Below are 23,412 nucleotides of genomic sequence, written 5' to 3' on the forward strand. Positions count from 1 at the left end.
CATTTTTTCTTTGTATACATTATGCTTTCTATGCTAAATCCTTTTCTTCAAATTAACTAGTAACTGATGGGTTCAGATAAATGTAGTGGAGTAAAAAGTATTAAGTTCCCTAAAATGAAAAGACTCACATAAAGTACAAGTAGCTAGAAAATTTACTTAAGTACAGTACTTGAGTAAAATACTTAGTTACTTTCCAACACTGCTCCAGGGTCTCAGCTAGCATCCATCTCATCCCTACGTGCTGGATGTTTACAGGAACCAGCTCAATCCTGCGAGCACATCGAACTACTGTCTACAAAACTCGGAGACGGTCTATAATGCTATCCACCATATGAATACTATAATAATTAAAATATTGATACGATCTATGTTCACATTTACATTTTCACATTTTGTCATTTAGCTGACGCTTTTATCCAAAGCGACTACAAGTTCTGTACGACAAGTCAGCAGAAAGGGTAGCTACAACTCTTACAGCTAAGTAATAATGATCATTAAACAGTGCTGAAACTTGGGTGCTGCAGTGTTGAGTGCATACACAGTAGTAAAGACATATTAGTATAGTAGGAAGAGTGCATGATAGTATAAGACAGTAAGAAGGTTAGTATTTTTTTCATTTCTTTTTTATTTCAGATTGATTGAAGTGTGTTTTTAGTCGACTGTGAACGATTGGTGGGGTTTCGTCTGTCCTAACTGTGGTGGGAAGTTCGTTCCACCATTGTGGAGCGAGGACCGAGGACTTGATGACCCTCCTGGAGCTCGGATAGGAGTGGGTCTGAGGCGGCCAGAGGATGTAGAGGGGTATTGAGGGTGTGTAGTTAGAGACCATCTATGTCTTAAATATTATTTGCATAGTTCGCATAGGATTCATTCTTTCAGAACATCTTTGTTTGTTAACTCTAACCTAAGACAGTTATAACTAAGTTAAGTTGCCCTAACAATTAGAATTTTGTAAAATCTCATTTCTAACCTCAAGGCTATGAAAAAAGTTTTTTGTTTTGCATACTCCAGGGCAACGGAACTGCCCCGTGTAGGGGAGAGAAACGGACATATCCGGGGCGACGGAAGCTGCCCCGTTTAGGAGAGAGCGACGGACAGCTCTCTTGTATGATATTTCATAAAGACCCCGGTTGTGAAGTGAGTGACCCACCACCACCACCATCACCACCACCATCACCACCATCACCACCACCACCACCACCATCACCACCACCACCACCATCATCATCATCATCACCACCACCACCACCAGCTAAGTACCTAGCTTAGCTTCAGCTTAGCCTAACCTGAAAAGAAATAAAGGAAGATGCCGGGACTCGGCTCTCCCACAGAATGTACTAATTGCTTGGAGATGAGAAAGAGGATTGTAGAGCTGGAGGCTCGGGTTTCTACCCTGTACCAAATACAGCAGGATGAGCAACTCATTGACTCTATTTATGAAGCTACTACAAATATAGCCAACAATACCATGATTGAGAACTGGCCTATGCTAGTAACTACAGAACAGCACCACCCAAAAGACGGTCCTTGGCACAACCAAGGAGCTAGACCAAAGCAGTGGATCACCGTCAAGGATAAAAGGAGAAATAAACGATCCAGGACCTCACCCCCGGTACCGCCAGGAAATAGTTTCAACCTACTCTCGGAAACACGCATATCAACACCCAAGGCAAAGAGACATAGACGCGTAGCTAACAACGCTAACGAAGAAAACAGCGAGCGTAACGGAGCTCACGCTAACGACGCTAATAGCAAGAATACCGGAGCTCACGCTAACACTAGCGAAGCAAACAGCTGGCATGCCGGAGCTCACGCTAATGCTAGCGAAGCACACGCTAACGACGAGACGACGAGGAAAACAGAGCCACTAGCGACACGGCTGGCAAACACGACCCAGACCGAGCGAACGGCTAACAGCGAAGAGACTATCATGCGCCGAGAACGTCGCGGTAGCCAACGCCGAAGGTACGGGACCAGCGTTAACATGCCGGCTACTGAGAAGGCTAACGAGGCTTCACCAAGGCCACAGGACTGTGGAAAGAACCGGCAGACTAGGCCTAGCCCAAAAACAAACGGCCCCAAAACTGTTGGAAAGAAAAATGCTAACCTCACACAGAAAATAGACTGCATACTGATTGGAGATTCCATAACAAGGTATGTGGAGATGGCAAACACAGAAAATATCTGTCTAGACAATACAACTGTGAAAGAGCTAGCCGAAAAACTTCCAACACTAATCAGACCAGGAATAACAAAAATTGTCATTCACTCTGGATCGTTTGACATCCTGCGAAAGAAGACTGGCACAGAGACTTTGAAAGACGATTTCACACGTTTAATGAACACACTAGACAAACATCAGTCTGTGTACACAAACACTGATGTGTCCATCAGTGGACCAATTGCATGCTTTCGCAGAGGACAGGAAGCATTCAGTCGACTCCTAAATTTTAATTCATGGTTAGGGGCTGCATGTCTCGTACACGGCCTGAAATTCATTGACAACTTCAATGTTTTCTGGAATAACCCAGAACGTTTTCAAAGAAATGGCTTCTTCCCAAATCGCTTAGGTTCAAAGCTCCTATCAGCAAACATGCGTCATGCCTTGATGGCCTCCAAGAATATTAAGCTCATACCAGCACGAGAGATAGTCATGAAGGACACAATCTCACCACGAAGTACAGCACAAGACGTCCCCCCCCCGTCCCCCCCCCCATATCACACAAGGCCATCTCGTCTGATCAAATGTCCCCGAAAGCACAGTGCAGTCAGTACGGTACAGTATAGCACAATTACCATGCCATCTCTCAAAACATACAAGTAATCATAACTAGCCAATGGCATGGTGAAAAATATACGCCACCAATGCGTTTACCTGCTATTAACCTCAGGGCCATCATGGTCAAACCAAAGCAGACCTCCTCTAAAGAAGTCCAACAAATAAAATTAGCTTTCCTAAATGTCAGATCACTGAATAATAAAACATTCTTAGTAAATGATCTGATTAAAGAAAATAACTTAGATTGCATCTGCCTAGTAGAGACATGGCTAAATAATGACACAGCTACATCAATAATGATAGAAGCTTGTCCACCAGACTATAACTTTTTTCAAATACCCAGAAAAAATAAAAGGGGCGGAGGAGTTGCAGCAATCTTCTCCTCAAAACTCTTGTTTAGAATCACAGAACTAGGCGAGTTCATGTCAATGGAATATCTTGCCATTGAACTAAAAACAGAATCAACTATTATTGTCACAATATACCGCCCGCCTAGACACTCACCAATATTTATACAGGAGCTCTCTGAACTGATCTCACTATGTGTTACCGGATATGATAAGGTGATCCTAAATGGAGACCTGAACATCCATTTTAATAAGAAAACAGACTCCAAAACTATGGAACTAAAAAATCTACTGGATAGCTTTGACCTAATACAGCATATAACAAATGCAACTCACCGGCTTGGGAATACACTAGACTTAGTTATAACAACAACTGGGCTAAGCATAACAAATATCTCAATAACTGAATTACCTCTCTCCGACCATCACTGTATATTTTTTGATACTCAAATAACCCTTACTAAAACAAAAAAAGAAATCATAGTTAAAAAGAGGCTCCTAAACGACAAAGCTGAATCAAAGTTCATTGATCTTATCAGACTACATGAACCACACAATCATGACAGCTCTCTAAATGAAATGGTAGAAAATCTCAATGATGCAATGTCATCTATATTAAATTCTGTCGCCCCATTAAAAACGAAAAAGAAGAAAACTAGAGCCTCGCCCTGGTTAAACTATAATACGGTCAACGAAGAAAAAAGGAAATGTCGTGCAGCGGAGCGAAAATGGAGAAAAACAAAAACCACCATATGCTGTGATATATACAAAGATGCTTTAACTGCTTATAATAAAACCATCCGCTTAGCAAGGAAAGATTACTTCTCTAAAATCATTACAGAAAATGCTGGAAACTCCAGAATCCTCTTTTCCACTATTAATGTACTACTCAACACTGCCCCTACACCTCCTCAGTCATCAACGGTTAAGTGTGAAGAACTTGCACTATTCTTTAACAACAAAATAACCTTGATCAGGGCCAGCATTACTCATGATGGAAATAAAGTTGATTGCGGCAAACCGTGCAATGTAACCATGAGAAGTTTCACATGCATCACATTAGATGTACTCTGCAAAACTGTCTCAGAATGTAACTCCTCCACCTCAGACATTGACCCTATACCTACAGCTTTCTTCAAACGGGTATTTAATAGTGTTTCAAGCCCTGTGCTAGATATCATAAACACTTCCCTTAGGACTGGTATTTTCCCGGATGCCTTTAAAACAGCAGTTGTAAAGCCATTACTAAAAAAACCTAACTTGGATAGTAATGAAATGGCAAATTATCGTCCAATATCCAACCTACCATTCATTAGTAAAGTACTTGAAAAGATAGTTTCAGTTCAAATAAATTCCTTTCTTGAAGAAAACAACATCTTAGAAGAATTTCAGTCAGGATTCAGAAAATATCATAGCACTGAAACTGCCCTCACCAAAATAATCAGTGACCTCAGACTAAACTCTGACGAGAATAAGATCTCCATCCTTATCCTGTTAGATCTCAGTGCAGCATTTGATACAATCGATCACGATATTCTAATCGATCGTCTTGAAAACCATGTCGGTTTCTCAGACCATGTGCTGGGCTGGTTTAAAACATACATCAGAGGGAGGAAATTCTATGTTAAACTAGGAGATCACATGTCTGATATATACGACAACAACTATGGAGTTGCACAAGGGAGTTGCTTAGGTCCTTTACTCTTCTCCCTTTACATGTTACCGCTGGGTGATATCATCAGAGAACATAATGTAGATTTCCATAGCTATGCGGATGATACACAACTGTACATATCTGCTGAACCAAATGATACAGCGATTAGCTCCATTACAGACTGCTTACTGGCAATAAATAAATGGATGAGTAAGAACTTCCTGAAACTAAACGAGAACAAAACTGAAATTCTAATTATCGGCTCCAAAACTAAAAAAGAAACATTAATAAAGAACCTGGGGGGACTAACCCCTTGGATCAAATCTGAGGTCACTAGTCTTGGGGTTATCATAGATTCAGAACTGAACTTCAATTCTCATATTAGCAAAGTGACGAAAACATCGTTCTTCCATCTCAGAAATATAGCAAAAGTACGACCATTTATTAATCAGAACGATGCTGAGAAGCTAATTCATGCATTCATATCTAGCCAGTTAGACTACTGTAATGCACTTTTCACAGGTCTCCCTAAGAAAACCACAGAGAGGCTTCAGCTAATCCAAAACTCTGCAGCCCGACTGCTAACTAGAACCAAAAGGAGAGAGCACATTAGTCCAGTCCTAGCCGCTTTACACTGGCTTCCTGTAACATTTAGAATTGACTTTAAGGTCCTTCTCCTTACATACAAAGCTCTAAATGGACAGGGACCTAGCTACATCGCCAACACTCTAATAAATTACACACCAGCAAGAACACTGCGATCATCAGCTGCTGGACTACTAGAGGCTCCCAGAAGCAGTCAAAAGAGGATCGGTAATGCAGCCTTTATCAACTATGCCCCAAAACTATGGAACAAACTACCCCAAAACATCAGGGAAGCCAACTCGCTAGACATCTTTAAAAGACAGCTTAAAACCTATCTCTTTGCTCAGGCATTTCACTGATAGATATCTGCTACCACCTAGTGGCAAGAGGAAACATCAGGGATATCCTGACACAACTTGTATTTATTCTTACCCTGCCTACTCTTTTACACTGCCTATCAAATTCATGTGTCGGTTATTGCACTTTTTACTTCTTACTGATGACTATTTTTAAACTGAATCATTTTAAACTATTCTTATTATTTGCTAGATCCAAATGTGAAACACTGATTATTTATGACTATTTTTAAACTGAATCATTTTATTCTTATTATTTGCTAGATCCAAATGTGAAACACTGTGATTATTTGTTCATGAATTACAGGAGTATTACTGAATAGAGAGCCTATTAGGATGCTAGATCCTAATGTGAAACACTGTGATTTGCCATATCTTGCTATGCTCGCTCATGCCTGTATTTTTTATGTCCGTTCTATTTTATAATTTTTTGACTATTTTTAAACTGAATCATTTTAAACTATTTTTACTATTTGTGTTACTGAAAACTGTAAGCGGAGAGCCTATTGGGATGCTAGATCCTAATGTGAAACACTGTGATTCTACCTGTCTATCTTTTTATGCTCGCTTATGCCTGTATTTTTTGCTGTTGTGAAGCACTTTGAACTGCAACCTCTGTATGAAAAGTGCTATACAAATAAAGTTATTATTATTATTATACTTGACACATGTGCTATTTTTACCACACGTTCTGATGCAATCATTTGGCCCCGGAGAGTGAAGTTCTACAGTTATTATGGAATAGAGTTTAGATCATTCACAAGAGAACCTTCAGCCTGCTAAACAAGCATCCCAAAGGATACCAAAGTGTTGCGAAGACGATCAATATCTCAGAAATACCAGATGTGGCCACGGTATTCATGAGTAGTAAATGGGAGGAAGAGTAGCTCTTTCCCAGACAACACTGCAAACATCTCCATACACACACACACACACACACACACACACACACACACACACACACACACACACACACACACACACACACACACACACACACACACACACACACACACACACACACACACACACACACACACACACACACACACACACATTTGATCCATTCATGGTAATGCACAGTAATGCACAGTTCCATGAAAGAAGAAAGATGTTTCATAATCAAAGCACATTTAAATGTGCACATTCCATGAGCGAAAAGGAGCAGGGAGAAGAAAATCTAGTTCAACCTCACTACAGCACTCACTAAAGCGTTCACTACATTATTCACTACAGTGTTCACTACAACGTTCACTACAGTGATCACTGCAGCACTCACTACATCGTTCACTACATCACTCACTACAGCACTCACTACAGTGTTCACTACAACGTTCACTACAGCGCTCACTACAGCACTCACTACATCGCTCACTGCAGCACTCACTACATTGTTCACTGCAGCACTCACTACATTGTTCACTACATCGTTCACTACATCATTCACTACATCATTCACTACAACGTTCACTACAGCACTCACTACATCGTTCACTACATCGCTCACTACATCGCTCACTACATCATTCACTACATCGCTCACTACATCACTCACTACAGCGTTCACTACAGCGTTCACTACATCGCTCACTACAGCGTTCACTACATCATTCACTACATCGCTCACTACATCATTCACTACATCGTTCACTACAACATTCACTACAGCGCTCACTACAGCACTCACTACATCATTCACTACAGCACTCACTACATCGTTCACTACATCGCTCACTACATCATTCACTACATTGTTCACTACATCATTCATTACATCGCTCACTACATCACTCACTACAGCGGTCACTACAGTGTTCACTACATCGCTCACTACAGCGTTCACTACATCATTCACTACATCGCTCACTACATCATTCACTACATTGTTCACTACAACGTTCACTAACACGCTCACTACAGCGTTCACTACATCGCTCACTACAGCGTTCACTACATCTCTCACTACAGCGTTCACTACATCATTCACTACATCGCTCACTACAGCACTCACTACATCATTCACTAAAGCGTTCACTACATCGTTCACTACAGCACTCACTACATCGCTCACTACATCATTCGCTACATCGTTCACTACAGCGTTCACTACATCGTTCACTACATCATTCACTAAAGCGTTCACTACATCATTCACTACAGCACTCACTACATCGCTCACTACATCGTTCACTACATAATTCACGAAAGCATTCACTACATCGTTCACTACAGCGTTTACTACATCGTTCACTACAGCGCTCACTACAGCGTTCATTACAGCGTTCATTACATTAGTAACTTTTATTACATCTTTCATTACATCTTTCATTACAACGTTCATTACAGCGCTCACTACAGCCACACTCTGGAGCCGAGTAGATCGACTGGGGAAAGAGGGAAGATAAGCAAGGAGAGAGTGAGATAAAGAGAGAGAGAGAGAGAGAGAGAGAGAGAGAGAGAGAGAGAGAGAGAGAGAGAGAGAGAGAGAGACACACAGATAGATAATCTCTCAGAGAGAGCGAGACATATTATATAGAGAGAGACAGAGACAGACAGAGAGACTTGAGGAAATGAAATTCACACTTACTTGGAGCAGGGCTTTCTTAATGACTCTCCCCACATCCTGTCTCCACTCGGGTATGTCAGGGTTGAACTCGTCCAGATTAGGGGAGAAAGATAGAAGTAGCGATTTGAAGAATTCTGTCGAGGAGAGTCGAGGGAGAACCGCCTGTTAATTCCGTCTGATCCGGGGCATTATTCTCAAGGAGTTTTGCCAACTGTCATTTACTCAAGTTGGAGTCTGAGGTAGTTAGTGCTCTTTTTCTAAGGAGCCGGCGGTCCTCACATTCTAAATCTAAATGTCCTGAGACACACTTCTAGATGTAATTACAGTAGAAAGATACGCTTCTGTAAAACAACACATCTACGGGGTAATAAATAGCTTTTTATCACATTACGTTTATCTTTGCTGGATTAGTGTCCTTAGTATTGAAGACCGTCTTCATCATCAACAGGTATTATAGGCTAAATTAAAGTTTTACTCTGACGGTTACAACCGTTACAAGTGTAAACACACGTTTTGCAGCTTCAAGGAGTCACATAAAACGGTCAAACACTGCAAATCATTTTAGCGAAGGCTTTTAGACATGCTCCAATCATGGACCGGTGCCCTTATAGAAACAGTGCTGACCTTGTACTGCAATGGTTTTGGTATCCTGTAATATGGCGTTGGAAGAAGACACTTGGACCGTGATAGTGTGCATCCCTTCGCTATGGAAGGTATAAGAGATACTCCCCTCCAATGTTACCACTGGCTGCAAGCACAACAGGTCAATAATCAGTTATCACATATTATGCCATTTCACCAAATATGCTATGAGATAGAATTTCAGTGATAGAATTTCAGTGGGTAAAATTACTTTGAACAGAGTTTAAAATATACACACAATACAAAAACATCTTTACTGATAATTTAAAGATTATCATTTACATTTACATTTAGTCATTTAGCTTTTATCCAAAGCGACTTACAAGTTCTGTACGACAAGTCATCAGGAAGGGCACAACTCTATCAGCTGAGTAACAATGTTCATCAAAGTGTTGAGTGCTACGGTGTAGGTTAGTATATTAGGACAAGTGCATTAAGGGCTCTACATGCTACAGCAACTGCAACGCAACTGCAACACAACATCAGCGCGACTTCAATGCAATATGTTGCAGAGGGTGTTGTAGAGTGTGTTGCGAGCATGTTGCGTACATCTCCCCAAAATCTAATCTGAACAACCGTTGCGTTGATGTTGCGTAGCAGTGATTGTTTGGTTAGCGAATGGGGGCGGGGCTGTCATAGAATAATACCATCCTCGAGTTAACGTAATTTATACAAATGGAAGTATTGATTTCGCCGTAACGAATCATTAAAAAAATATACCGTTAGCGTTGATGCTATTCAATGCTATTAACGATAGGTTATGTAGATAACCTAGTTATATTAGTATTGGCTAAGCGTCCCGCTCTGAGCCTTACGAGATACTTCTATCTCCTGTGATACCTAATGTATCTCCCACGAACAAAAAACACATGCACCCCACCTGTATGGGGCCCCGCCCCTTATGGTGGTACCACCCATATAACCATGACTCTGGTCATGAAACACCCTTCCTCGCCAAAAACCCGTCCCAGGAAAAGACCCCTCAAGAGGGAACTCAGGGCGCGCAGAGCGGGACGCTTAGCCAATACTAATATAACTAGGTTATCTACATAACCTATCGTTATATTTTGTATTGCATCGCGTCCCGCTCTGAGCCTTACGAGATAATGGGGAAGAGCGGGCGCGAGACCCGACAGATGTACCCCCTGAGGACCCGTAAGCCCACATCAAGGGGTGCGGGGAGCCCTGTCACCCGATCCTTCCTAACGAAGGGGGGGCGCAGTCAACTCCACCTGAATGCGAACAAGAGGGAGCCAGAACCCCTTGAACACACCGTACAGGCGGAACCACGTGTGACTCAACACACTGCGGCCCATACCCATACACTCCTGCTACCCGACCAAAGGACGGGAAGCAGGAAAGGCCACAGACCCCAGAACCGCCTGGGAGACAGAACCCCCGGTCATGTCCATGAGGTAAAACCTTACAAAGGGGCCCGGTGAGGACCATGAAGCTGCAGCACAGATGTCCTCCACCGAGGCCCCACCCAGGAGAGCGGCAGAGGCAGCCACCCCACGAGTGGAGTGCGCCCTGACGCCCCCAGGGGGATCCTGCCCAGCCAACGTGTAGCAGAGGGCAATACCCTCGCACAACCAATGGGACAGGCGCTGCTTCGACAGTGCCTTACCAGCACGAGCCCCACCGTAACAGACAAAAAGCTGGTCGGTAACCCTGAAGTCCTGAGTACGGCTGAGGTAAATCCCCAAAGCACGGACTGGACATGACAGGTGAAGGCCCGCATCTAACTCACTAGTGTGAGGAGGAGGACGAAAGGCCTGAACCACAATATCCCGGGAGCGGAAGGAACTCCGGATATTCTTAGGCACGAAAGCAGGATTAGGTCGCAGAGTGGCACCGCAATCGGTCCGAAAAGACAGGCACTCTGGACGTACCGAGAGAGCACAGAGCTCACCCACGCGTTTAGCGGAAGTGACAGCCAGTAGGAACGCGGTCTTGAAAGACAGCCGTCCCAACGGCGCCTGCTCGAGCGGCTCAAACGGGGCCAAGGACAACCGACCGAGGACCAATTGAAGATCCCAAGTCGGAGCCAAGGAGCGTTGCACCGGCTTAACGCGTCGAGCGCCAAGCAGGAAACGCTTCACAAGAGGGTGGCTGAACAAAACAGTCCCCTCAAAACCCTCATGACAGGAGGATATAGCTGCCGCATATACCCTCACTGTCGAAGCCGACAGCCTACCAAGAAGAGACTGGAGATAACCCAGAACAGCATCCAGGGGGCAGGAGACTGGGTCCCAGCCCCCCCCCTTACACCATTCTTGGAACGCACGCCACCTGCCCGCGTAAACCGCGACAGTGGAGGGAGCATGCGCACACCGGATGGTATCAACCACTGCGGGATCCATCCTCTCCAGACTCACCCTCCCACCAGCCACACCACCAGGCGTTGACCCAACACCGGAGGCTGGACAAGCACTCCGTTGTGCTGCGAGAGGGCCGTCGCTGACCACGGAATGACCCAAGGAGGAGCGACCAGAAGCTGGATTAAGACCGGGAACCACACTGACGTGCCCCGGTCCGGCGCGACCAGGATCACTGTCCTGCGCTCCCTCCGTATCCGCTCCAACAGCTGACTCAACAGCTGTACAGGAGGGAAGGCGTACAGAAGACCGGGCGGCCACGGAAAGGTCGAGAAGGCATCCACCCCCAAGGGGGGATGATCCGCTCGACTGAGCGAGAACCACAAGGGGCACTTGTGAGAACGTCGGCACGCAAACAGATCTACCGAGGCCTCCCCGAACCGATCCCAGATCTGTCTGACTATGTCGGGGCGGAGTTCCCACTCGTCGCGACGAGGACCGCCCCGAGACATTATATCCGCCGCCACATTTTCCGTACCAGGAACGTGGAGCGCCCGCAGACTGCGCAGCCTGCGGGATGCCCATAGCAACAGTTCGCGCGCCACCCGGAGCAGGCGGGCGGAACGAGTCCCACCCTGCCTGTTGATATACGCCGCCGCCGTCACATTGTCCGTCCTGATCAAAACGTGTTCGCCTACCACCAGGTGGCCGAGCCGTTTGAGGACCAGGAGGACCGCCTTCAACTCCAACACATTGATATGCAGGACAGCTGGGTCGGCATGACCCGTCCAACTGCCCCCCACTGCGTGGGTCCGAAACGCCCCTCCCCAACCTGTGAGAGAGGCGTCGGTGAAAACCGTGACGTGGGAGCCACTGCTGCCCATGGGGACCCCAGCGGAGAGGATACCCAGCCTCCCCCAGTGGGCGAGATCCCCCCATATCGACAAAGGAACCGTCAACCGTCTCCCTTTGCCCCACACCGGATCTATTCTCAAAGAGAGAAACCACCTCTGTATCCGCCTCATAAAGAGGAGGCCAAGAGGAACCACCGTGTGGGCCGCCGACATAAGGCCCAGCAGACGCATCACCTGCAGCGCCGTAACCGTCCCTCCCAGACGGAAACCCCCGAGCGCGTGACGGAGATCCCCCCAACGCTGCTCCGAGAGGGTCGCAAGCATGGGCTTCGACCTCAATGTCAAGCCCAAGTACTCCACCTGTTGACTGGGAAGACGGGTACTCTTCTTCCAATTCACAGCAAAACCCAGGCTGGTGAGGAATTCCACCACCAGTCGAGTATGAGACCTGGCAACCTCCTCTGAACGGCTGAGGAGCAGAATGTCGTCGAGATAGAACAGAACTCGTATCCCCCGACGACGTAAAGGCCCCAGAGCAGCCGCCACGCACTTGGTGAATGTGCGGGGAGCCAGAGAATAACCGAACGGCAGTCTGTGGTACTCGTACGCTACGCCCTGAAACAGGAACCGTAGGAACTTCCTGTGAGGAGGGAAAATGGGTATGTGAAAATACGCATCCTTCAGGTCTATGGAGGTGAACCAGTCCCCCCTCCTGACAGCAAGCAGAAGGAGTCGGACGGTCAACATCCTGAACGGTCTCACTACAATCAACCGATTGAACATGGACAGATTCAGTATAGGTCTGACCCCCCCAGTTTTCTTGGGCACCAGAAAATAACGGGAGTAGACGCCTGACATTGCGTCCTCTCTCGGGACCACAACGACGGCCTGCTTCGCCAACAGAGATTGGATCTCGTCGGCCAGGGCTGTCACCGCGCCCGACCCTAACAATAGGGTCGGCACCAAACCTGAGAACGGAGGATGGGGCCGCGCAAACTGCAAAACCAGCCCCGCCTCTAACGTTCTCCTCATCCACCGATTCAAGGGACATTCCCGTCGCCATATGTGAATATAATCCCACAGCGCCCCCGCCGTCAACTGACGCTGGGCCGCAAGGAACAGCAGATAATTGGCCCGGTCCCCCCCGTCGTGCAAAGCACCCAAGGGGGGACCCCGACAGAAAGGGCCGGTTTGATACGGGAGGAGCGGTCATCAAACTTGTGGACACACACTCACCCCCTGAACACCCCTCCAGCACACGCTGAGGAGCCGTTCCGCAGCCAGACACGCAAGGCCTGAGGACCCCATGGGCTCCTACACGCCGAAGCCCTGCAGTGATATTGCTACCACTCAAATCACGCCAGCCTCTCCTTTGCAGACCACTGCCGGTTTGACGGGAGTGGGAGGCAACAGCGCGATACCCCGCCTGGCGAGGGCGAAGCCGGGGTAACCCCTGCTGAGCATTCAACAGAAGAGGCACCGAGTCCCCCTGCTGACCACTGGAGCTAGTGGCAGCTGTAACACCAGGTTCCACCCACCCACAACCTGCGGTGTAGGAACCACGCGACGACGGAACATTCTCACGGACAGACCCAGGCTCAGCCATCAACTGGGTGTCAGCCCCTGTCTCCATGAGAAGTGAAGAATGGGGCCGCATACGCTTCAAAGAAGGTTCGCGGCCCGCAGCCAAAGGAGAACACTCAGAGCCCCGCTTCTGAGGGTAACAGAAAGCGGACTGAACGGGGAGCGGGCTGCTCGCGGCAAAATGACGACGGGGTGGTTTACCAACCCCGAAATCACCCAAAATGGCCGATCCCTCGGCCGCCAAGACTGTCGGCCTTGCGAAACCCTGTCGATTCTCCAACCAGGGCACCACTGGCGGGGGAAACATGGCCGCCTGTCGAGGATCTCGCCACAGTCGTTGACGAGACCGTGCTCCCACCCCTGGCTGCACAGCGTGAGGCGGTGTAGGACCCGAATCAAAAACCGCCTGCGCCTCCACAGAACGCCCAAAAAGACTATCTGTGGAAAAAGGAGTCGTGAGGAGAGAAAACCTATCCTCTTCCCCAAGAGGAGACTGCTCCAACCAAACATGCCTAACAACCAAAGTCGATAGCATCCGAATCCTCCCCGCAGTTATAGCTTGCGACTGAGTCAAGATCTCTATAACACCACAAACATGAATCACGTTCATAGTGTCGGTTGGACCCAAAGACCTACAACCCGACGCCATCTTGGATAGGAAAGTAGCCAGCTGAGCCACAACACTGGCCGCCGCTAAATGCCATCCTGCAGCAGTATACCACTCATTCGTCCATACTGCCACCCTCCGAGCCGACATGCTATCAAGCAACGGCCGGGCGGAACGTCGTTCATCCCTGCCTGGGCACAAAAAAGAAGCTACCTGGCTACTTAGCCAAGGTACCCCCGGGCTGCACCCCGTCGTCAGCCCCTTCACCCGCAAAAAAGGTAAATAGAGCTCAGCGAACCCCCCCACACCCACCACCGACTGACCTTCATCAATGAAGGTGGCAAGAGGAGGGAAAAGCGGAATCCCGCGGCGGGGATTATTAGACATTCCAGCGTCAACATCAGCGTTAGCAGAAGAAGCAGCAGTAGCATTAGCATTAGCAGTAGCATTAGCATTAGCGTCAACAGCATGTTCCAGGATCGCCAAGACATCGCCCACTACAGTGGAACGATCGCCAAGCCGCCCCGGCCCTGGTGCCGAAACATACTCCACAGCACGACCAACACCGACATTGACGCCTACTGACACAGACCTCACCTTTGTACAAGCCGACCCGTTAGCCAAACCTTGTACGCTGCCCCTCGGTCCGTCGCCGTCAGCCGAGGAACCACCAGCATAGGTCTCATGTGTCGCCGAAACAAGCTCCAGAGAATCCAGGGAAAAACAACTCTCCGGTAAGCCCTCAACATTATTAATCTTCCTTAATCTTTTCATTCCGCTAGCTCGTATGGTGCACGCATCCAATACGCTGGGACGAAAATAGAGGAAGGGTGTTTCATGACCAGAGTCATGGTTATATGGGTGGTACCACCATAAGGGGCGGGGCCCCATACAGGTGGGGTGCATGTGTTTTTTGTTCGTGGGAGATACATTAGGTATCACAGGAGATAGAAGTATCTCGTAAGGCTCAGAGCGGGACGCGATGCAATACGAAATATAACTAACGTTAATGCCATTCAGAATTTATTAACATAGCTACAACAACACAGTAACGTTAATATAATTACATGCATCATTGTTTATAATGAACGGTGGGGCTAATCGAAATGACTGGACACGGACAAGTTAAAAAGCAATCAATTAATTTAATACAACAGCTAACATTAAAACCAACATACACAGAACCGGATACACAAGCAGAAAAAGAAGCATAATTTTAACTTCCGGTCGGGGGGTTTCAAAATAAAAGAGCGACGTCTAAAATCACCGGAAATATGTTTATTTTGTACATTATCTTGTTATCAATGGGTTGGTTGAGAAGGGACGTTTCATCTATCTAGCTACATCCTAGCTACATCCAGGGTACAATGTTGCATAGGCTGCGCGTCGATGTTGCAGAAGCATAAAAGCAGAGTGTCTGCAACACTGTTGCGTTGTCGATGTTGTGTTGCAGTTGCTTCGCAGTTGCTGTAGCATGTAGAGGCCTTACAGTAAGGTTAGTTAGGGTTAGCATTTTTTTTAAATGTATTTATATATATATTTAAATGTTATCAGTAAATGGAAATGTCCATTTATGACCCCTGTCCTTTGTTAAATGGTGCAGGGGGATATATCTTACCTCTGTGTTGTTGCCTAACCACCAGAAGTAGGTGACGGTGCGTGAGTGGGTCGGCCAGACAACTGCTGTGATGTTCACCTCTTTGTTCTTTATCACCACGAAGGGAGCCATCACCTGGAGGTGCTCCACTGAACCTGGAGAGAGGAGAGGAGAGGAGAGAAGAGAAGAGAAGAGGAGAGGAGAGGAGAGGAGAGGAGAGGAGAGGAGAGGAGAGGAGAGGAGAGAAGAGGAGAGGAGAGGAGAGGAGAGGAGAGGAGAGGAGAGGAGAGGAGAGGAGAGAAGAGAAGAGGAGGATGAGATGAGAGGAGAGAAGGAGAGGAGAAGGAGAGAGGAGAGGATAGAAGGAGGAGATGAGAAGGAGAGAGGAGAGGAGAAGTGGAGAAGATATGAGGAGAGAAGAGGAGAGGAGGAGGGAAGAGGAGAAGTAGAGGAGAGGAGAGGAGAGGAGAGGAGAGGAGAGGAGAGGAGAGGAGAGGAGAAGGAGAGGAGAGGAGAAGTAGAGGAGAGGAGAGGAGAGGAGAATAGATGAGAGGAGAAGAGATGAGAGGAGGAGAGGAGATGAGATATAATATGAGACTTTCGCTATGATTGTCAATCACATTGACCCTCTCAGACACATCTTCAGTTGTATTCCCTGTTGGAAAGTGGGTAATGAAATAATCTTTTATGATTTCTCTACTCTAATCTCAAGCAATCTGTGTTCCATTTAATATCTAGTGTTGATGCCAAACCATGTCATAATGAGAAAAGTAAGAACGGTTAACACAGTGGAATAAGGCCATTGTGAATTGTTACCACCTGCAATGTGTCATTAAATTATGAGCAACCCAGATATTGTTTTAGTAAAATATGACCAACATCATTTATATGCAAATGAGCCAATGACTTCTGACTGAGAATGACAGAATGCATCGCGCATTATGTCATATTGATAAAGCTGACAGTGGTTCCGGGTAGGGCAGACAAAAATCTGACTGAGACTAAGAGGGAAGAAACCAGAAGAGACTCTCTCTCCTCTTATCACGGAGGGGGGGGGGGAAATGCCACATCATCATTACAGTAGCTTTGGCTAACGCGAGGAGGGTTAGGCTAACGAACAGGCCTGAACACTATTGGACTGAATCACAAAAGGACGATCTGAACACACCGAAAGATCATTAGAATAGACTCTTCAAGGACGATACAATTTGATAACATCTGATAACATCTGATTATGAGGTTCTGTTTATAGCAATAAAACAACGCTTTTCCTCATAAGGTATCCCACGGTGTCGAAGTGTCGAATTCTTACGGAGGTGGAGGATTATTATGGTTTATGGATTGCACTAACGGGGGGAGATAAGGATCTTATCTACCAGTATCGGAGACGTCAGGACCATTAAAATGACACAACGCAGAGGAATTGGATGGAGGGCCAAAACAGATGAAGACGTGATACTGGCCAGTTTGATCAGGATCTTACAGTTGATGCCGTTGGGACCCGGATTTGCAAGAGATTAAAACAACGGGAACAGTTGGTTGTTGATGACAGCCGGATTTGCAAGAGATAAGAACAACGGATAAATACTTTTTCAATAATGGGGCGACAGTGGACAACAGTCATCAATGTGTGGGAGAATCATGATCGAAGCAAGGCCTGCCAGCCCTGGGAGAGAGCGGCGAGTCGAGCGGTCAGGAGGCGAACCAGCGCTGTAGGGGAAACAGCGCTCCGATCAAAAATGTGAGTTCACTGTGCACACATGGTTGTTTTGATCTTTTAAGCCAAATAAAAACGAACGAAGATGCATCCGTAAATAAGTAGCGACAGAGAAGCCAGCTGTGATAATATGAGCAGAGAGCCATGGTGAAAATCGAGGGTGTTATCTACAGAGAATGAAAAGCAAACGAGGCAGGCTGCACAGTTTTGGTTTAAGGAGGGTAAATGCGAGATGAGGAAAAGGGGGGGGGGGGGGGGGGGGCGCTTGAATCAGATCGAAAAATTGTTGATGGCGGGACTGTTTTCATAACAGAAGGAAAGTCGAAAGGAGATTGTACCAGTGTGTATTATGTCCGATCAGGCAAGAGTATTAGTCTGAGAAAGCGTCCCCTGATAATGGATAGGAAAGAGAGGAAAAACAGCGGTGTTTTCAGGCCTTGGAAGGAAGGGCAGCGGCCGTTTGTTGAGAGAGTAGCCATTTGCACCGAGTCAAAATGGCCGCAGAGCCACGAGGGGTTTAGAATCAGGAAGTGACACGTCACCTACAATCCTCTAGACCGAGTTTTGGCCGCCATCTAGGGGGGCAGTGGGATAAGACAGGCAAATGGAGGAGTAGGTCGCCACCTAGTGGCGGAGGGGGGGGGGGTAGTGCTGGGGAGTTTCCATTACCCATAGGGGAATATTTAGAGTTTAATTCAATTAAGGAGTTACATTTTTTCAAGATTACCAACTGCTTGTGTGTATACACGGTGGTGTATGTAGAACTTTGTAAAGGAACTCAAAGTGTGGTATAGAGCGACGGTGACAGCTCCAGGGCGACGGTAGACAGCCCCGTAGGGTATAGAACGACGGTGACAGCTCCAGGGCGACGTAGACAGCCCCGTAGGGTATAGAGCGACGGTGACAGCTCCAGGGCGACGGTAGACAGCCCCGTAGGGTATAGAGCGACGGTGACAGCTCCAGGGCGACGGTAGACAGCCCCGTAGGGTATAGAGCGACGGACAGCTCTGTTGTATGTTAGATGATAGTACGAGTACGTATGTGAGTTAGGAGCAGGGAACCAACCTGCTCTGTTGTATGTTAGAGCGATGCTCGGTTGTATGTTATTATCATAATAATAAGATCGATATACAGGTTAATTAAATAAGTTTAATTATGAAATAAGAGGGAGTTCGATCTCCAGTGGGGCCTTCTCACACCTAATAAATAGGCAGAGTCTTGAGGGGACACGTCACCAGAAAGAACTGGCGCGCGCTGGGGGTCACCCGTGGGACAAACATAGAGCGCCGAGTGGGTATCGTTTAGCTGCTGGTGTCACGCCGGAAGACAACAAAACAGGGAACAGCCCTGTAGGATTAGATATGGGTGTTGAGAAGGTGGGGGACTAATAGAGAACAAATAGCGCCATGGGCTGTAGGACACTCACACCGTCCAACAGTCTGAAAGGGTGTGGCCATGGCAGGGGCTTGCAGAGGGAAAAAATATATAGAGAACGAGCTGCAGGCCCAAAGCCACGGTAGACTAATAGAAAACACAGGGTCGAGTGTACAGAAAAACTGCCGGCGTGGTGTTTCTGCTTTCAGAGTCTGGAGAGGGCCGACGGCGGTGGAGATGAGCCTCAACCAAGATGACCGACAGGGCGGAGATGACCGACGAGGCGGAGACGGCCGACGAGGCGGAGTCCAGCGGTCGCAGGCGGTGTTGCCCAGGGGAGAACGAGGCGGACATCGGAGGGGCCTTCCCGGCGGAGACGCTGTTCAGAGAGCGTTTTGAAACAACAGAGCACGGGCGGTGAATCATGGACAAGCAGGGACTTCCTTTCAGAGTCAATCAGGAGATCGAGAGACGAGACAACAGCGAGAAGTCCTGTGTTCATTGATTAGGAGTATGAGATATAAATGGAGGATTCATATATAAGATATATGTATAGAAGGATATATATATATATAGAAGGTAGAAAAGAGGGAGAACAGTAGAACAACAATTATTGGGAGCAGACAGAGGGGCTCCAATGGTTATGAGTCATTGGATGTTGTTGGTTTTGGTGGTCGGTTTCGGTTCCCTTTGTGCACGAAGGGGGCGCAAACAGCCATCAGGCAGCAGGATCACTGGGTTGACCGTGGGCCGTCTTCGTTTCTTGTGCACGAGAGACGAGGTTGGTTTGCTTCAACCACAGGCTAATTTTGGCATAATTAATAAAAAAAACAAATAATGATTTATGATTCTGAAGGGGTGATAAGAATCAAGGGGGGATTGAGAGAAAATGGTGGTTTTTCAATGTATGTGATGTATAGATTGGGGAAAGATTGTAGCATCTAACGGTGCCAGGTCAGAGAGGGCAGAAATGTGTTTGGCTTAGCAGAGGTTGGTTCAGAGCGAGGGAACACCACACTGAGCAGGGTGTTTTGTTTTGCTGAAGACATAACACTGATAGCGAGAGCGAGGGAGAGGGGTTCATCTTAATGAAACAGTAGAAAACTGCATTTTAATGTGTGAAAGGTTAGCAGTTGTCATGACAACGCGGCACCTGACAACCAGAAAGGGGTGGGCTATCATAGTTGTTGTGAAGGATCAGATTAAACCGAATATATATATTTATTTATGGATATATATTTAATAGTATTTGTATATCGTTTGATATCCCTTGTATATTCCTTGTACATATACACTGAATATCCGTTTAGTCTACTACAGCCCATAATAGTTCATTCTCTCATTGGACAAGAACCTGGCGCCAGCAGACAGGCCCCTTGAGTCAAGTTCAATAGTGCCGACGAACATGTCCCAACTAGCCCCGGTTCCGCGTAGGAATACGGCTACCGAAATACGGATGGTACTATTTGTTCACCGTGCATATAAATAGGGCGCAAGTAAAGTAGAACTTTTTTTAGTCCATTAGTTCTTTACCCTCCAACCTAGTAACAGACGTGAAGCCTCACCCACGACCCACGTGTGGTGCAGTATGGCCTATTTGGCCCCAGAATAGGCATTGAGACCTCGTGTAAATTCATAGCTGAATTGTCATAGTTTGGCACTGTACCGTCGAGTGGGACGTATTTCTATTAAGTTAATAATAGTCTATTATGTATGGTGCATCGTTCTGTTAAAGTTCTAAAGTGAGCAGCACCCCCATCGTTCCTCGCGTTATCTAGAGTCTTAACCAGGCTGGGCAGACCACGCGTGGTGCTTACATCCGAGGAGTTCTGGGCGAGGACGAGTGGACCTGCACATTGGATTACCTACCCGGACGACTGCTGAGCCTATACGGCATGGAATATCTATTTGCTTTGGGTGCTTTGATTTGTGGAGCGGATAACAGCCAACGCCAGTGAGTGTTGGAATTACCCCCGAGAGGAGCCCAGGTGAGACGGCGCTCAACCCAGACCGAGGCCGCCTCGCTTCTCCTTCGTTGTGGACCTACAGCTACCGTCTACAAGAGGGCCCAAGTGTATTCATCTGTGGATCAAGATCCTGCGGGCACTGTTTTCTGTACCTGAATTCTCCCCAGGAATCGTTGGCCAGATGGGATGCAGCTGACGGCTCTCCAAACCCCCCCCCCCCCTTACTGACTTACAACCAGCAGGACCCCTTTAGTATCCCGCTATAATCCTTAAGTACCATCGCTATAGTTTCCCTAAAGAACCAGGTTGTATACTTGCTTCCTGCGTAACCAGAGATTGGACATTCAGTGTTGATTTGCCTACGAATACTCATTTGCCTTACAAGTGCATTCAAATCATAAATGTAATTAAGTGAATGTTGTATATACCTTTTGCTATATTAAACCTTCGACTGTTATATTTGTGTGGACCTGGTTTCATATGTGGGAAAGTGTTCATCATACTTAGATATCGTGTACTGGATGGCCAGAAGTTAAAGTACATCAAGCGGTAGTGGTTTAATGATACCATACTTATCAATACAGTCAGGGAATTGTACCCCTCAGTTACAATTGGTCCTTCGAGCCGGAGGGTAACTAGCGTAATATTAATATAGTGTTATTAATATTGAAATGGCATATGATGAACACTCCACGAAACGGTCCTCCTAACGTAGAACGCCCGCGGCGCAGACGACAGACACCTCAGTACTTAGAGGATTACGCTGTCAGTCAACTACCTAGCCTTCTACAGACGGTAAACGCGGTAAAAGTAGAAAGTAAAATTATGTCTGACCTTAACGACCAGGTTACCCCGACCACAGAGGCCCTAGTGGGTTCTAATGTAACTGACCAAGCTCACGGTGGGGACCAGGAGGGAACAGACATGCCTTTACCCCCCGCCAATACCGAAGAAGTAGTCCCCGACCAGCTCCGGGAGGAAGACAACCCTCCAGAGGTGGAACCCTGCACGGAACAAGATGAGGAGAGCGCCGAGGAGATAGAGCTCCAGGACTCCCCAACGAGGACAGCCAGGAGCGGCTCACCTCTACAAGCGTCTTCCCCCAGCGAGGCGGAGAGGATGCTGTCACAGGCGTTCCTCGTCAGCCTGACAGCCTCCACCGAACGCGATCGACTCCAGGGTGAACGCGATCGACTTCAGGGTGAACGCGATCGACTCCAAACACAGCAGCGGAGCGAAGAAGAGCACATACGCCTGGAGATGAGACGCCTTCAGACGGAAGAGAATATGGCAAGAGACCGGTCCAACACCCAGCGCGCCGCTGACGGTGCCCAAAGAGAAGCAGAGCGCGACATCGCTCTCATCCAGCGCGAAGCCGAGCGCGACAGACTACAGGGCGAGCGCGACAGACTACAAGCGCAGCTAATGGAGCAGCTGATCACCAAGGCAACACCCTCTCCCTCCGCCAGGGGTTCAAGGGCCTCGTCGAGACAACAGTCAAGGGCAGCATCCCCTAACCGACCAAGCGACCCTGAACTTGACCACCAGAGAGAGCCTATACCCCCCGCAGACCCCCTTCCCCGACCGGTCCAAGCGAGACCCAGCTACAAGGAAGGAGCAGCATACACTGCGGAGAGGCTAAATAAACGACTACAGGATCTAGAGGACCTGACAGAAGAAGAAGAGGGAGAGGAGGAGAACCAAGCCCGACGACAGCACAGTACTCCACCGGACCAGGAGGTCCAGTACAGCCCAGGCTATAACCCCGCGGCGCTGCGCTACAGACCCCCGACTCTATTCACGGGTGAGCATGACGCACGACCAGCCCCGAGGAACAGCACCTGGACCAGCGGGCCATGGTACCCTGCCGGTACCAGCCCACAGAGAGGCGCAAGAGGAGACTCGCCTAGGAGGCCTCTCTCCCAACGCTCACCGATGTGCCAGCCATCCACGGCGTCATACATTGGCACACCGACGTTCCCAGACTTCACCCATGAGAATCGAGCACAGTACACGGAGCTCCGGATGTGCTTAGAGACAATGATGGTGGATGTCGTTGACGAACGCCACAAGTATGCAATATTACTGAAGCACCTGAAAGTACCCCGAGCGCACAATATAGCGCTAGCCTATGCCACCTCTACGACCCCATACACCGCGGCTCTAGCAGCGCTGGACCAGAGATATGGACGTATATGGGATTACGTAATCCAAGAGATAAGGCATATTGACCGCCTACCCCCAGCAACAGACAATCGCTCACTAGACGACCTGTCTATAAAAGTGCAGTCCCTGGTAGGGATGCTGGGAGCGCAACGAGAAAAGGGTATGCACGAGCTATACGCCAACTCTAACGTCGAGAGGATTTTAGAGAAGCTGCCGCCCGCCCGACAAGAGCGCTTTAGGCGGCAAAGAGACCACCGTGATCCTAACGGTCCCGAACCATCCCTCCTCGATTTAGCCGA

At 47.6% G+C, this 23,412-nt stretch overlaps 1 protein-coding gene across 1 annotated transcript in view; it reads right to left on the reverse strand.

Annotated features, from left to right (window-relative positions):
- sorcs3a (sortilin related VPS10 domain containing receptor 3a) overlaps positions 1-23,412 on the reverse strand; it is a gene marked incomplete at both ends in the record, with an annotated part of 398,627 nt that overhangs the window by 66,238 nt on the left and 308,977 nt on the right. The window contains 3 exons of the mRNA XM_084317820.1: positions 8,309-8,421; positions 8,912-9,035; positions 15,911-16,044. Coding sequence (XP_084173946.1) covers positions 8,309-8,421; positions 8,912-9,035; positions 15,911-16,044 — 371 coding nt within the window. The remainder of the gene's footprint in view (positions 1-8,308; positions 8,422-8,911; positions 9,036-15,910; positions 16,045-23,412) is intronic.

The sequence above is a fragment of the Notolepis coatsorum genome (genome assembly GCF_963971535.1).
Source record: "Notolepis coatsorum genome assembly, chromosome: 7".
NCBI classification, from domain to species: Eukaryota; Metazoa; Chordata; class Actinopteri; order Aulopiformes; family Paralepididae; genus Notolepis; species Notolepis coatsorum.